This window comes from Lissotriton vulgaris, unplaced genomic scaffold (genome assembly GCF_964263255.1).
Source record: "Lissotriton vulgaris unplaced genomic scaffold, aLisVul1.2 SCAFFOLD_1074, whole genome shotgun sequence".
In the NCBI taxonomy this organism is placed as follows: Eukaryota; Metazoa; Chordata; class Amphibia; order Caudata; family Salamandridae; genus Lissotriton; species Lissotriton vulgaris.
Window position 1 is genome coordinate 614,395 of NW_028254715.1, and position 15,226 is coordinate 629,620.

At 47.5% G+C, this 15,226-nt stretch overlaps 1 protein-coding gene across 1 annotated transcript in view; it reads right to left on the minus strand.

Annotated features, from left to right (window-relative positions):
- Positions 1 to 15,226, minus strand: part of LOC147659455 (uncharacterized) — a 264,915-nt gene that overhangs the window by 112,892 nt on the left and 136,797 nt on the right. Inside the window, exons 8-9 of the mRNA XM_086951745.1 lie at positions 14,478 to 14,585; positions 12,128 to 12,181 (exon numbers count right to left, since the gene is read on the minus strand). Coding sequence (XP_086807871.1) covers positions 12,128 to 12,181; positions 14,478 to 14,585 — 162 coding nt within the window. The remainder of the gene's footprint in view (positions 1 to 12,127; positions 12,182 to 14,477; positions 14,586 to 15,226) is intronic.

Consider the following 15,226-nt stretch of genomic DNA (forward strand, 5'->3'; position numbering starts at 1 on the left):
CTAGAGCTCAGCAAGCACCTCTTAGAAAATCTTACCTGTATTTACAATTCACGGCTGGAGGTTATTCAAAGTCTACTACATATCCACAGCTCAAAAAGCACCTCATATATATCAAATGCCCACATCTTTCATGCAGAAGCTAAGCCTTTATTTTCTTAATACCTTAATTATTTCAATGTTGTAGTGTTACAAGATAATAAGCAACAAAAACAACAGGAAAGCCAAACTAAAATCAACCAGTTGCCTGCAAAACATGTCTCTTGTGCTATGACCGGCATTGCATATACTTGACACAGATACACGAGAAAGAAAAATTTAACAGTTTGATATTGGGTACTGGAGGTGAAGCCGTGCATAACAGAACATATAGTTATTTTGCACTGTGCCAAACCCTTCCCAAGTACATCATGCTAGTTTGTCTCATGCTTCCTCCTAAGTGCTAGTGTCAACAGTCGATCCAACCTCATTATGCCTATACGTTTGGAGGTGCTCAAGCACTGACACCCATGTGGCAATATCATCCTGAGCCTTTTAATCATATCTGGACAGTCTAATGTGCTGTTACTCAGTCGCTCTCCAATCCAGAACATCTCTAATCCACAGACTCACTTGGATAATCCAAGCACTCATCGAACCAATCACCACCTTCCTCTTTGCCAAAAGGAGAGCCAGCTGCATACATTTATAACAAATGTTCTGCCTTTGGATTGAGTCCCACACCCTGTAGACATGCCTGAGTAGTAATTAGTAGCTAGATCCCTTGTAGCCCCCCGGTCTGCGAAACCACCTAAACCTAGTACATCCCCACTTCCCTACACTGCCAGGCCAAATGTAAGAATGATGCCCGATCCTGCCCACACCTGGGACATCGGGCTACCTATTTGTGTACATTTTACTAAGGCATATGGAGTAATGTCCTTGCAGTGGAGGTAGCTGAAATGTATGAGCTTGAATCTGCATTCCTTGTGGACCAGCGTACAGACCATGCTCCAATCCACATCAGCTACGGTTCAGAGAGTTCCCTTTTCCACGCCTGAGGAGCCTGGATCAGTGGTTACGAGAGATCCTCCCTGATGACCTTATAAAGAGCTTTATCAAAGGTCTACCCTCTGCCACCATCTGAGCTGCCCACCCAACACCTGTGGCGGCCCAGGGCCTGCCTGAAATGTACACCACAAGCCTCGAACAGGATTCTCCAGTTTTGCATAATGTAGGAACTGGTCTACTCCTGATTGAAACGTATCCTGAGCTTCCTGAAAAGTAGTAAAAACCTCACCAGGGTAGAGATACCCAGCTAATATGCAGCCACCTCCCCTCCACTGGGCCATAGACAGGTGCTCCCCTATTGCATGAAAAGGAGGAAGGTCACACAGTCGCATTTCAAAGGGCATCCTTCAGAGCACTATTTTAACTGCCCTCTCCCAAATAGCTGCTGTATCAGGTAGGGAACAAGTGCAGTGGCTCACCTCCAACTCATAAGGAGCCGCATCAGTGGCATGCCATTAGCTGTGCCCTGTAGTAATCTTTTTTCCCAGTATCCGAGTCCGTAAGCCACTTCACTGGATGTTATAAATGGGCTGCATAGTAATAATGCTGTATATCTCGTAAGGCCAGTCCCTCATCTTTCATATCTCGTTTTAATACCACTAAGGCTACTCTACTGCTTTGTGCCGCCCATACCAAGGAGGTTAGCAAACTGTCATAAGAGTTCTACACAGTATAAAGACATTTAGGGAGTAAGGCTATCTTGGCTATGGCCACTCTGCCCATAACAGAAAGGGGAGGTGTATTCCAGAACTGTATGGACCCCTGGAGGCCCCTCAGCCCTCTTGCTATTTTGCGGTGAGCCCTTCTTGTCTTTATCTAGTTTTGCCCATAACTCATGTGATTTCCTGTGTGTCTAAGCAAACCTCTGCCTCTCTGGTATTGTGTCAATCTCCACTGCAATTGTTCAGCCAATTGCTCCTCACATCGTGTCATCTCCACTTCTAGCGGTTTGCATATGCCATATGTGGTCCCAATACAAGCTCCCAGCATGAGTGCCTTCCTTGCCTCCCATTTATTTGCCCTACTGGATGTTGTACCCCAATTATGGTCCATTTATGTAGTCAGTGTATCAGTCAAGAAGTCCTATATATAACACCTGTGCGGACTTTTGGGAGTAGACGTCATTGTCTCCTATCACTTCCTCCTGCTCACCCCAGTAAACAAGACAATACCAGAGTATGATATGATAAATATCTTCCCAGGTATGCCACCACTTTTAAATTGTAATTGGGGAGCCCAGATACCAATATGCGATCTAGGCGGTTGTGTGTGTGATGTGTCAATGTATGAGCCACCATGACTCTCAAGTAGCAAAAGCTATCTGTTCCCCATCGGAAACCTAGCTCCGGTACATGCTCTCATGGTATCCCCACCAAACCCCATCGGGGGAATAAAAGTGGTTTACGGGGATTGACCCAAAGTCCAGAGACTTCTCTAAAAACCATCATATGGCGCATCAGGTAGTCACTGCTTTCCTCTGACAGCTGATGTATATAAGTGCATCATCCACGTACAGTGAGATTACCTGTACAGTGTTCCCCACCGGAATACACCAGTCTGTCCCCTCCCACCATAATAAAATCGCTAGGGGTTCTAGGTCGAGAGCAAGTAGCAAGGGTGAAGGGGGCAATCTTGTAGGATGCCCCTCCCCAGGGTCCAGGCGTCGAAACCGAACCACCAACTCTGACCCAGGCCAGTCGGTCCGTATACAGCAATAACATCCAGCACTGAAAAAGGGTTCAAACCCCATTGCCTCCAGTGGAGCCAACAAGTAGGACCAATCCACTATGTCAAAGACTTTCTTGAAGTCCGTGGCCACTAGTGCCATTTCCTGCTCGTTGTCCGTGGTTTCATGCAGCACATGGGTCAACCTACGAATATTGAGAGCCAAGCTTCTACCTGGGATGCTTCCGCATTGATCTTTATCACCTAGATACGGCATTGCGCCCTGGAGCCTGGTCGCTAGAAGCTTGTAAAGCACCTTTACATCAGAATTGATTGTGGTGAGAAATCGGTATGCAGCTGGATCGGTGGCGTCCCCTTCTAGCTTAAGCAATAGGCATATGATACCCTCCTGCATTGTGAGCAGGAGAGTCCCCTTTGTCTGTGCCTTTTGAAACACCTCCAACAGCCGCTCTGTCGAGACTATGGAGTAAATCTGATAAAACACAACTGGGAAGCAAACGCATCTTGATGGTTTTGATCTGTTGAGGTCCCTGAGGGCCCCCCTCAACTCCTCCAGTGTTCAGAGTTTTATATAGCGTGGACATGACCCGAAGGTATCAGAGTGCTTTACATGAGCACCAGTTGAGTTACAGATGGACACATTCATTTTTGATGGGCATGGGGAAATTAAGTGATTTGCCCAGAATCACAGGATCTTGAGCGTCCCTGCTGAGACTCGAACCCATTTCCTGAGCATCGAGGTCGACCACTCTAGCCGTAAGGCCAATCCTCTCCCCATGCAGCATGTAATTCTCAACAGCAAGTCTAAGAAGTATCATCCAGCGAAGGTCCTTGCCCTTTATACCTCCTGAAGTTGTGTCCGAAATGTCACCAAAATGGCCTGTTGCATAACCAGCTGCCTTCCCTGTTCCCACAGGTGCAATATGGGTGGTATCTCCTGCTCCCCATTGGAGAATCCATGCCAAAAGTTTACCCAGCTTGTCTCCCTCCGTTTGCATTTGTTGTCTATATTATGTGTGTGTGTGTATTAATCTAGTTGTGCCCATAACTCATGTGATTTCCTGTGTGTCTAAGCAAACCTCTGCCTCTCTGGTATTGTGCCAATCTCCACTGCAATCGTTCAGCCAATTGCTCCTCACATCGTGTCATCTCCACTTCTAGCGGTTTGCATATCCCATTTGTGGTCCCAATACAAGCTCCCAACATGACTGCCTTCCTTGCCTCCCATTTATTTGCCCTACTGGATGTTGTACCCCAATTATGGTCCATTTATGCAGTCAGTGTATCAGTCAAGAAGTCCTATATATAACACCTGTGCGGACTTTTGGGAGTAGACGTCATGGCCTCCTATCACTCCTCCTGCTCACCACAGTAAACAAGACAATACCAGAGTATGATCTGATAAATATCTTCCCAGGTATGCCACCACTTTTAAATTGTAATTGGGGAGCACAGATACCAATATGTGATCTAGGCGGTTGTGTGTGTGATGTGTCAATGTATGACAAGTGTATTCTCTGGTGTGCGGTTGGAGAGCTCTCCAATTTTTCACCAAGTTTAGATTGTGCAGAACTTCTAAAAGCGACCAAATCATCAACAGCTTAGTCCCCACATGAGGTGGATGGCAATCTCTATCCCCATCCTCCACAAAGTTGAAATCTATCGCCCAGATTATAGGGGACTCAGTGTTATCCTGGAGCAGGTCCTGAATCTGCAGGATGAAATGATGATCAATCAGTAATAGGTGAATAAGTGTTTTAAAATAGTGATGTTTTTCCCATCAAGTGTGCCTTATACAAGGACAAATTTTCCTTCTACATCTGCTTTGGTGTATATGTGGTGGAAGGTGGAAGGGTACCCCGTGAGCTACCCATATTGCACCCCTCTAGCATATGAAGAATATGTGGCTAAATATAGTTGCCCCCTCCACTTCTCCGCCAATTACTGGACCTCATTGGATATATGGTGCATTTCTTGTAAGCATGCAATGCAACCACCAAACAATCCAGGAAATAACATTACTGGATTCCATCATCTGCGGTCATCAATACTGTCCTGAACTTCCCCACTCTTGAGGCGTAATGGAAGATGGCACTGTCGTTGTGCAGCAATGGACTTTACAGCAAACATAACCAAAATGAACTCCTGAAATAGCTCAGTATTATAACATTAATTAACAACCCCCCACGGCCCTCGGCAACAGTCGAACAAGGAACACTAATGTTTGCCTGTCAATTCAAGGCTGCCAGGACCAGCAGCATAAACCCAACACACAAAAAAGAATAAACAAAGTCTACCACTACTGTGGGGAAGACCCCCCTCCCTGTACACAATTGCAATGGTGATCATTCTAAGCAAAATTACTATCTCACCTGTTCCCTATCTAGTAATCTGTATAATTTACAAGGAACACTATACTGTTTCCCTCTCCCAACCAATTAGCCAGGAGGGTAAGGTTTCCAGATTCTGAGTCTTCTCCAGGGGTTGTCAGGCACTCCTGTATTATCTAGCACTCCCCCTGATGAGTACCTCCCAAGGCAAACAAAGCCGGGAGCACCCTCCCCCAATCTCTCACCTCACTCTCTGAACCTCACTCATCTCTGTGCCCTCTGTCGTAGCTTAGGCCTGTCTTCACCATCGAGGGCCGTTTTGGCAGTGGTCATTGCCATGGTGCCATCACTCTGAATTACTACACTCAATGTGTCCTGTACCTCAGTAGAGGACAACTTGGTCGGTTGAGTAGTGTCTTTAGCCCTCCAGCGTCGGCATTGGGTTCCCTCCTGCCATGGTCGACTACTCCAGGAGACCGCTGCATTCTTGCTCACTTTATTCCACATTTCTAACCACCTCCACACATCTTCAGGACAAAGAAGTGGGACTTGCCGTCCCGAAATCCCTCGCAGTCTGGCTGAATACAGGAGCATATATTTTAGGCCCATACTTTTTAACTGTCTCTTGACTTCCCGAAAGGATTTCCTGTCCCCCTGCGCACACTGCGTGTAATCAGTGTAAATGGAGATCTTATTATTGTCAAACTGTGCAATGTCTGTTTAACGGTCAGCTCAAAGGATACTGTCCATATCCTTATAGCATTCGGGCTATGATCGCACAGGGAGGTGGCCTAGGCGGAGATGGGGTGACCAGTGCCCTATGTGCCCGTTCAATGATAAAACAGTTAGCTAGGCCTATCAATTTCAGCAAGTCTTGCACCCATTGTCCTAATAATTGCTCCATTGATCTCCCTTCCGCATGTTCAGGGGAGCCCAGAAATCTAATGTTATTGTGGCGCGCATGCCCCTCTGCATCCTCCACTCGGTCCTCCAATACCCCTGTCTCAGAGAGCAAGCCAGCCATTTGTTTCCTTAGGGAGGCCACTTCAACCTTGAGATGATCAATGGGCGCCTCTGACTCATGCACTTTTTCTGAGACTTTTTGCAAGTCCATGTGGAAGAGAGTTACCTCAATGGATACAGTTTAAATCTTGCCTTTCAGTGATACCCTAGTGCTCTGAATTGCCGCCATCAGCTCCGCCTTGAAGGGATCTTCCACCAACAGCTTAGGGCTACGGTCTCGTTTTGGTCCCCACGCATTTGTCTGAAAGTGTCCGCCTGCCCCTCCCCATATGGTAAGGAGTGATCGATGTTGTATACCTCTGATAGCACCCCTCTCCTTAGGGGCATAGGACAGGTAGAAAGCACCAACCAGGGTAATAGAGACCACATCATAGGCAGGTCATGCAGATTGATTATATACTTGGTGGGGCACCCCAAATTCCCCAGTGGCCAGTTCTGTATATCCTTTCAGGCAGTAGGCAAATTCAGGAGTCCACCAAAATGTTCTGCCCCCAAGGGGAAAAAGCCTCCTCTCTCTTTGTTGAGCACAATGCGCTGTAGGGAGTAAATGATGATGTGCACAGGATGGCATGCAGTACATTGCCCCTTCAATGTATTGTTAGGTCTGTGTGACGCGGGGCTGTGGGAGTGATCCACCCAGTGCACTTACTACTTAGTGCTTCTGATGGGCACCCCTTGCTCCTCACTGGCATCTATCGAGGGAATGTGGTGCAGGCCCAGCCGAGCCCCATTCATGAAGAAGCCGCAGACCCCCTCCGTACACCAGAACATTCCCAAGTGCCCCTGCTGCTGGGAGAATGCGGTTCCCGTCATCAACGCCCCAGCGTGAAGATTGGCAACCCCAGGCTCTCACACACCAGCCGAGGCTCAACCGCCTGTAGCAGTACCTTCTGACGCCGAGGGCTAGTGAGTATACCCCCACCAGTCACAGGATCATTGATGCGCCGTGCCAAGCCAGGAAGGCCCACACTGTGTGTGATTGGGCACGCCAGCCCCAGCGTCTTCTTGTTTAGAGGTCGGGCTTGCAGTGCTGAACACCAGCACCACCATTCCTGCCCAGGCATGAGGCATGAAGGATAATCCCCTGCAAGGCATCACGCCGGCCCCAGGGAGTCACACCTGCTATGGAGAGGCCCGTCTCCGATACCTGCTATGGAGAGGCCCGTCTCCGATAGGCTCCTCAGGTCCACAGTCACGCTGCGTCAGGGAGCGGGCATCACCACCCGACACTAGGCATCAACCTCGGGGGGGGGGTACACTGTGTGGGGGGTACACCTCAGTAAGGGGTTTCAATGATTTGATTTGATTTGATTCGGGATTTCTAAAGCGCGTAGCTACCCTCGGGCGTGCCAGCGCTAACTAAGTTAGACAGTACTCCTAGAGGAGGATTATTGAGGGAACAGCCAGGTTTTCAGCATTCTACGGAATGAGAGGAGATTGTTTTCTTTGCGGATGTTAAGGGGGAGGCTGTTCCAAAGCTTGGGAGCGTTATAAGAGAAGCATTGGCCGCCAGTGCGAGCCTTCCTTATTCTGGGTACTCTAGCCAGGAGCAGGTCGTCTGACCTGAGATGCCGGGCTGATTTGTGTTGCTTAATGAGAGGTCTCAGGATCGGAGGGCCCTTCCCTTGTAAGATTTTATGGGTGATGCACAAGGTTTTGAAAGAGATGCGTTCTTGGATGGGGAGCCAATGAAGCGTCTTGAGGGAGGGCTGGGCTGAGCATCTAGATTTCGTTCCCGTCAGTAGCCTTGCTGCGGCGTTCTGGGCGAGCTGGAGTTTCTTTATAACAGCTACAGGAGCGCCTAAATATAGGGCGTTTCCGTAGTCCAGTCTTGATAAAATGAGGCCCTGAATCAAGATTTTCCTAGACTGGGGGGGATCAGTGGAAGGATCTTCCGGGCTGCTCGCATGAGTCCAAAGCAGGTCCCTGCTGTCTTTCTTGCCTGGGCTCTGAAGCTGAGATCTTGGTTGAGCCAGACGCCTAGGCTTTTGATTTCTTGTTTCGGTATAGGGGGGGTGCCCATGCTGGCTGGCCAGGTAAGAGTTTTTGGGAGTTTGTTGGGATTACCTAGGAGCATGATCTCTGATTTTTCTCTGTTTAGTTTGAGCCTGGAATTGCCCATCCATATAGATATGTTGTGCAGGCAAGAGACTAGGTTCTCCATAGATTGATCAGCCTGGTTGATTGAAACGACTAGTTGCGTGTCGTCGGCATACATGACCACCTTTATGCCAAATGGGGAGGCGATGTCGTCCAAAGGGGCCATGTAAACATTAAAAAGCGTGGGGCTCAGGGAGGAGCCCTGTGGAACTCCGCACTTCAGGGGGAGAGATTTAGAGTGACCGTGGCTATCGGCCACTCGGAAGGTCCTGTATTCCAGAAATGACTTTAGCCATGCCAGAGCGGTGTCCACGATGCCCGATTTTTGGAGGCGGTGGAGCAAGATGGTGTGATCCACCGTGTCAAAGGCAGCGCTTAGGTCTAGGAGGATCACTGCCACTGATCCCCCTGCGTCCAGAATGGATCTCGTCTCCTCTGTTACGGCTAGGAGGGCGGTGGCAGTCCCCTGGCCGGGTCTAAACCCTGTCTGCGAGTGGCGGAGGAAGTTATTGGTTTCTAAGAATGATGAGAGCTGTTCATTTACAATCCTCTCCGTCACCTTGCTAATGCCTCAGAAGGAGAGAGATAGGTCGAAAATTTGAAAGATCCTGAGGGTCTAGGTGGGGTTTCTTTAAAAGAGCCCGAACTGTCGCATTTTTCCAGCTAGTGGGAACTATCCCACTGGAGAAGGATGCATTTATCAACCTCGTGAGATGGGGGAAAATAGTGGGGGCTACTAATTTGAGTTTGTTCATGGGGGCGGGGTCGTCTGGGGAGGCACTCTTCACTCGGTTGAGCGTGTCCAGCAGTTTTTCTGTGGAGATGGAAAGGAAGGCTTTCAGAGTTGGTGCGTCTGGGGTGGTGGCCCCTGCTGGGAGGTTGAGTGAGGGGTGGTTGGTGGGAAGGGACATGATGATTTTTTGTATTTTGGAGGAAAAAAACTCAGCAAGTTGGGTGCATCTGGCGCCGGTAGGATCAATGACCGGCTGTGGTTCGGGGATTTTCATGAGGCTTTTTACTATGCGGTAGGTCTCCCTGGAAGAGTTGGAAGCAGCCATGATTTTTCCTTCAAAGTAAGAGGCTTGAGTGGTTTTGATGAGAGTTTTATATTGTTTAATGCCCGATTTATAGGTTTCTTTGTTGTTGGGATTCCAGTCTTTCCTCCAGGTCCGTTCTAATTTTTTGAATTTTATTCGGAGATCTCGTAATTCCGAAGTGAACCAGGGGGATTTGTATGAGTTCCTCTTACTAGGGAGCTGTTTGACGGGGAGAACCGCGTTCAGAGAAGTTTCGATCCAATCACGAAATTGGATATCGGCTAGTGAGGGATCCGGGTTCAGGGTAGGGGCGGAGGCTATGAGCTGATGGGTCCAAGCGTCAATGTTAAGTTTGTTCCATGAGCGCGAGGGTGCCTGGGGTGGAGGACTGGGGCTGATGTGGTTTGTTATAGGGATTTTGAGTAGGATCAGGTGGTGATCTGTCCAAGGAATAGGAAGGGGAGGAGATGTGGAGAGTTCTTGGATGTTTGAAAAGACTGGGTCCAGGAGATGGCCTTTTTTGTGGGTGGGCAGAGGATTCTTCAGGGAGAGGCTGAGTGCGAGGAGATCTTCTTTGAGGTCTCCCGCCGTGAGACTCTCTGGATCATCAAAGTGGATGTTGAGGTCTCCTAGTACTGTGAAGTTAGGCGATAGACAGGCCAGAGAAGTGGCAGTCTCTACTAGGGAATTAGGGAATTGTCCAAGTTGTCCCGGGGGTCTGTATATAAGTAGGCCCGACAGGGTTTTTTCCGGGGAGAGATGTAGAGAAAAGTGGACATTTTCACAGTTAAGGACTGGACTGTCCTTCAAATGACAAGTGATATGGGCTTTCGTGATTATTGCTAATCCGCCTCCTACTCCTTGCGATCTGTCCAGATGTTTGATGGTATAGCCCGGAGGGAGGGCCTGGACTATGTCTGGATCAGATGCAGAGTTAATCCACGTTTCCGTAAGGAACAGCACCTCAATTTCGAAGTTCTGAATGAGCAAATTGATTTCGGTGCTGTGCTTGGGGAGCGATCTGCAATTGAGCAGAGCCATTTTGATTGTCTGTGCTTTGGGGGGTGAATGCAGGGTGGATTTGAATGCACAGTGGTTGCATGTGACGTGGTATTTCTCGGGAGAGATGGAGTGGGGACAGGGTTTGGGAGTGTGTATTGCCAGTTTGCGGAGAGTGTCTGGCGAATAAATAATGGGGGGAGGAGTGGGAGAGACTGGGGGACTGGGCCCTGGGCACGTACTGGCGCGGACGGGAGCAGACGGGCTTACCTTTGGCGCGCCTTCGGCGCGCTGACGGCGCGCCCGCTGCGTGCGTCCGCTGCGCGTCGGGCCCTGGCACATTTTATAGAGTGCAGAAGAGGGGGCGTGGCCTCACGGCGGTCGCTGATGGCGGCAAGAAGTAGTTTGAACCCCGCGGCAGCGTTTAGATCGGCTGCGCTGAGGTATCGATGGTTGTGATGAGGGGGGAGTGCTCAAGCTAAGTGATGCCACAGGTAAAAACACGATAAATTTTCAAAGTATAATTTTTAAAACCAAGTGCTATTCTCCCGGCTTTTCGCCTCAGAAGCTTTCTGTCTGCCTTAATGCAAGCTACTCAGTCAGCGCGGTATAAGTAGGGCAGGGGGCGTGGCCTCTGGCCGGTGGGCGAGGCCTCATGGCGGTCGCTGATGGCGGCAAGAAGTTGTTTGAACCCCGCGGCAGCGTTTAGATCAGCTGCGCTGAGGTATCGACGATTGTGATGAGGGGGGAGTGCTCAAGCTAAGTGATGCCACAGGTAAAAACACGATAAATTTTCAAAGTATAATTTTTAAAACCAAGTGCTATTCTCCCAGCTTTCCGCCTCAGGAGCTTTCTGTCTGCCTTAATGCGAGCTACTCAGTCAGCGCGGTATAAGTAGGGCAGGGGGCGTGGCCTCTGGCCGGTGGGCGTGGCCTCACGGCGGTCGCTGATGGCGGCAAGAAGTTGTTTGAACCCCGCGGCAGCGTTTAGATCGGCTGCGCTGAGGTATCGACGATTGTGATGAGGGGGGAGTGCTCAAGGTAAGTGATGCCACAGGTAAAAACACGATACATTTTCTAAGTATAATTTTTAAAACCAAGTGCTATTCTCCCGGCTTTCCGCCTCAGGAGCTTTCTGTCTGCCTTAATAGGGTAGGGATCCTTGATGGAAATAGTGTCTGCAACAGGATTATGCAGGATTCGTACTTGAGGAGCTCCTCAAGGACACATCCTGTCAGCCATCTTGCATGCTGAGCTCAAACTTAAATACACTGCTTATGTCATGCAGGAACTGATGACGACATACCCACTGATCACAACCTATCACAGAGCTCAGAGTCCATCTGTCCACTGTCCACAGCAACCAGGGCTTTGGAAGAGACTCACAAGTAATACACAAACGCCCACAGTTCAAAGCGGAACTCATAAGCAAGCCATTCAATACGAATATGCAACTTCTAGGTAGAGTTTTCATTCTTAAAAGGGAACTTAAGCAGGAAATCTGCAAGCCAACCCCCAGTGGCTTTAGATACACTGCTGAAGGCTCCTTTTGAAATGCAGGATTAGAATATATTTTATTATGAGCTCCTGGGCAACAGTAGAGCAAACACCTCGGCGTGGAACTCTAACGGGACCTAGCTAAAAACAGAAGCTCATTGAGGACCTCATTCCAAAGTGGTCTTCCCTACTACGATAGGGCAGAGCTAATAATCGAATGCTTGCATGTCAAAGACAACTCTGTCAAACTTGAAAATTACATATTGCTTTAAACTAAAGGACAGGCATATTTTACAAGTCTGGCCTTGTTTATCAATCAATTTTAAGGGAACACAATTAACAAGGTTCAACACTGCACAGGCCCCTCGCCCCCCATTGTTTAGACACTTGCCCATGCATGCACACTCACCTCTTCTCCCTTTTCTCCAAGAGGACCCTGCTCCCCTTTAAATCCCTGTGGACCCTGTGCATGAACAAATGAAAGAAGTGTTATTAGAAGATCTGTTTTTTAGTACTTTATTATAACTGCAAACTCACTACTTTCCTCCTTACACAAATGTTGTCCACTCCACAAGGATTTCCTCTGACCGTGAACCCTGCATCTTCCACTGCACAATGAATATCTTTCACTGTACATGGAATATATTCCATCAAAGAATGAAAAGCATCTTCTAGACAATGAACATGCTCCACAGCAACAAATTATCCCCCACCAAACACTGAATCACACTAAATAGCTTCAGTTGCAACTGAATATCTTAAACTGTATCCTCTACATATTTTACTAAAAGTGTTAACTTCCATCACACACAAACATTTTCCTTATGCCAATGAATTTCATTCTCTGCAGTGGGTTATTTTTCGCTACATTCTTAATATCTTCCACTGCAAATTAATATTTTATGGCACTTAATATATCCCCTATGCACTGGATATCTTCCAACGGACACTGAAAATATTTTACAAGCGGGAAATTTTGCACTGCACACAAAATATCTTCTACTGCATCTAAATATCTTCCACTGTGCACCGATTATATTCCACTTCACACATACTACTTTCCAATGCACAGTAAATATATATTCCACTGGGCAATGAATAGCTTTCGTCACGCACTGAATATTTCCACTGAAGTTTAAATATCTTCCAGTCAACCACCCGCTGTAGCAATAACTTACACCTCAAATGAATACTTTTAATACAACTAAGTATTGTTCACAGTTCAATAAACAGTTCTATGCACATATTCTGCGGTGCACTGAATATCTGCCACCACATACTTAATATACCCCTGCACACTACATCTTTCCTCTAAAAGAAACTTTCAATGATTCACAGTGAGCATCTTTCACTACTATGTAAATAACATTTGATGTCTTCTACTGCACAATGAATATCACCTTCCACACTCTCAACATGTTCTACAACAAACTATCTGTTCCACAACACAATGAATATCGCCTACCGCACTCTGGATAACTCCACCCACTCAGCAAATAGATACAACACATTTAATATTATACACTGTACACTAAAAAGCCTCTGCCACACTGCATCTTCAAGTAAATATCTTCCTTCACAAACTGAACTTTCTCCATCTCTTTCTGAATATGTTTAACCACAGAGTCATTTCCCACTGCATTCTACCTTGCACTGTACACTGAAAAATGGGTACTATGCAAGTGGACATTCTGTTTACGAGCCTGGCGCACTGCCTTTCATTCCATGCACTGCATCATCAATCCTGATTATTTCATTCTTTCCAGTTACTGACAGTGTAAACTCAAACACCTGAAAGCAGAGAGAAGACTTTGCCAAATCAGAGGAATCTGATATGAATTCTGCCGTTGTCTCTCCGTAGCTACCATTTTTAAGTAATATATTGTAGAGTCTAGGCGAACTCTTTTATGGGGGACTAGGAACAGATCAGTTAAGTAGGGGTTTCAAATTAGCTTTGGTGTTGAATAGGATAAGCCGTCTACTCTGGCACTGGAGACCTCATTAATGTCAGCAGAAAGAATGGATGTATAACCATGCAGATGACTTGCCTACGTCAAGGATTTGAAACTGCTGCCGAAGATGGCATCACTCTTGTGGAATGGGCTGGGGTCCTTTTGGCGATTTGTCAGGCAAACTCATGAGTGAAAAGCACCTACCTTTCTTTTTAACTTCTGAATAAAATGTACTCCGTTTTTTGCAAAATGATTTGGTTATCTGTTCTGCAAACACACATACGAACGAAAGCACGAAAAGGTCACAAACAAAGATGCACAAAAATATATATGTGCCACCAAAAACACCTGGACATAAGAGAGAAGGAGAAGTAGATCGGTGCACACACACACACCAATCTCCACATGGTCCCCGTGCACACAAGCCACATTCACAATACAACCATCAGGCACCCTCACACACACTCCATACGAAACGATGTCTACAAATTACACAAGGCCTAAATCTGTAACAAAACACTTAGGTACACCGGCAAGACTCAACTTCGGCTTGATAAAGACAGACAGCTGAAATAACACATCATAGGAGCACGGGATAGCGATCTCAGATTATATACACAAACACACTCTCTCACCCTTTCCATCACAGCCAGATAAACTCTAACAGTCACAACAATCGCGCACGTGCATTAAATCACGGTGAAAGGCATACACATATGAAGAAAATCTTTAGGAAAGCAGAAACACATGCATCTATCCACCACCAGGTGCAAACACGTCTGCCTCTCTGGTGCGTTTGAGACTTGCCTGCTCTCCAGGAAGCCCCGGTGGGCCTGGCTTTCCATCAGGGGCGGGTAGCGCATTGGCACCAGGGAAACCATCGTGGCCCTGAAGACCTTTGGGACCAGGGTTGCCCTGCAAAAGACAAGTGATTTCAACTTTAAAAGAATCAGTGCATGACAGAAGTTCTGAGCAGCAAGCACATGGCGTAAAAATATCAGCACGAAGATGGTGCCAGCCATCTGTGGGACGGGCAGTGGCCAGCAATTTAGTTGACAGCCACAATGACAGTTTCCAAAGGTGGGCAGGAGGACAAAGCAAGTCAGCGAGGGGGACGAGTTGACAAGTGGAGGGGGTAAAGGGCCATTAATGGCAGACCAGAGAGAAGAGGAGAGACAGGCTCTCCACCTCAGGTGGATCACTACAGCTAGGATGAACCTGACCAGCATCAAGCCAGCCGACACGGATAAAAATGGTCACCTTTGTAAAGACATATCACATTTTCTGAAATGCTGTATTCATTTTGCTGGTGTTGTCCACAATTGGATATATAATGGCAGCGATATTAGTGACACCATTGCAGAAAGTAAATAATAATGTCTGAGAAGTTCACAGTCTAAATCTGACCAGTGCTGTTGAGTGACGGATCCAATCTATTGGAGATTAAAATTCTGTGCCACAAATCTAAAGAGAATGTCATTACAGTGTCCAAGCTAGACAGAAGCCCTGGGGAATGCATAATGCTCAGGGGGCCGAAAGGTGAAAACGCGTCTGGC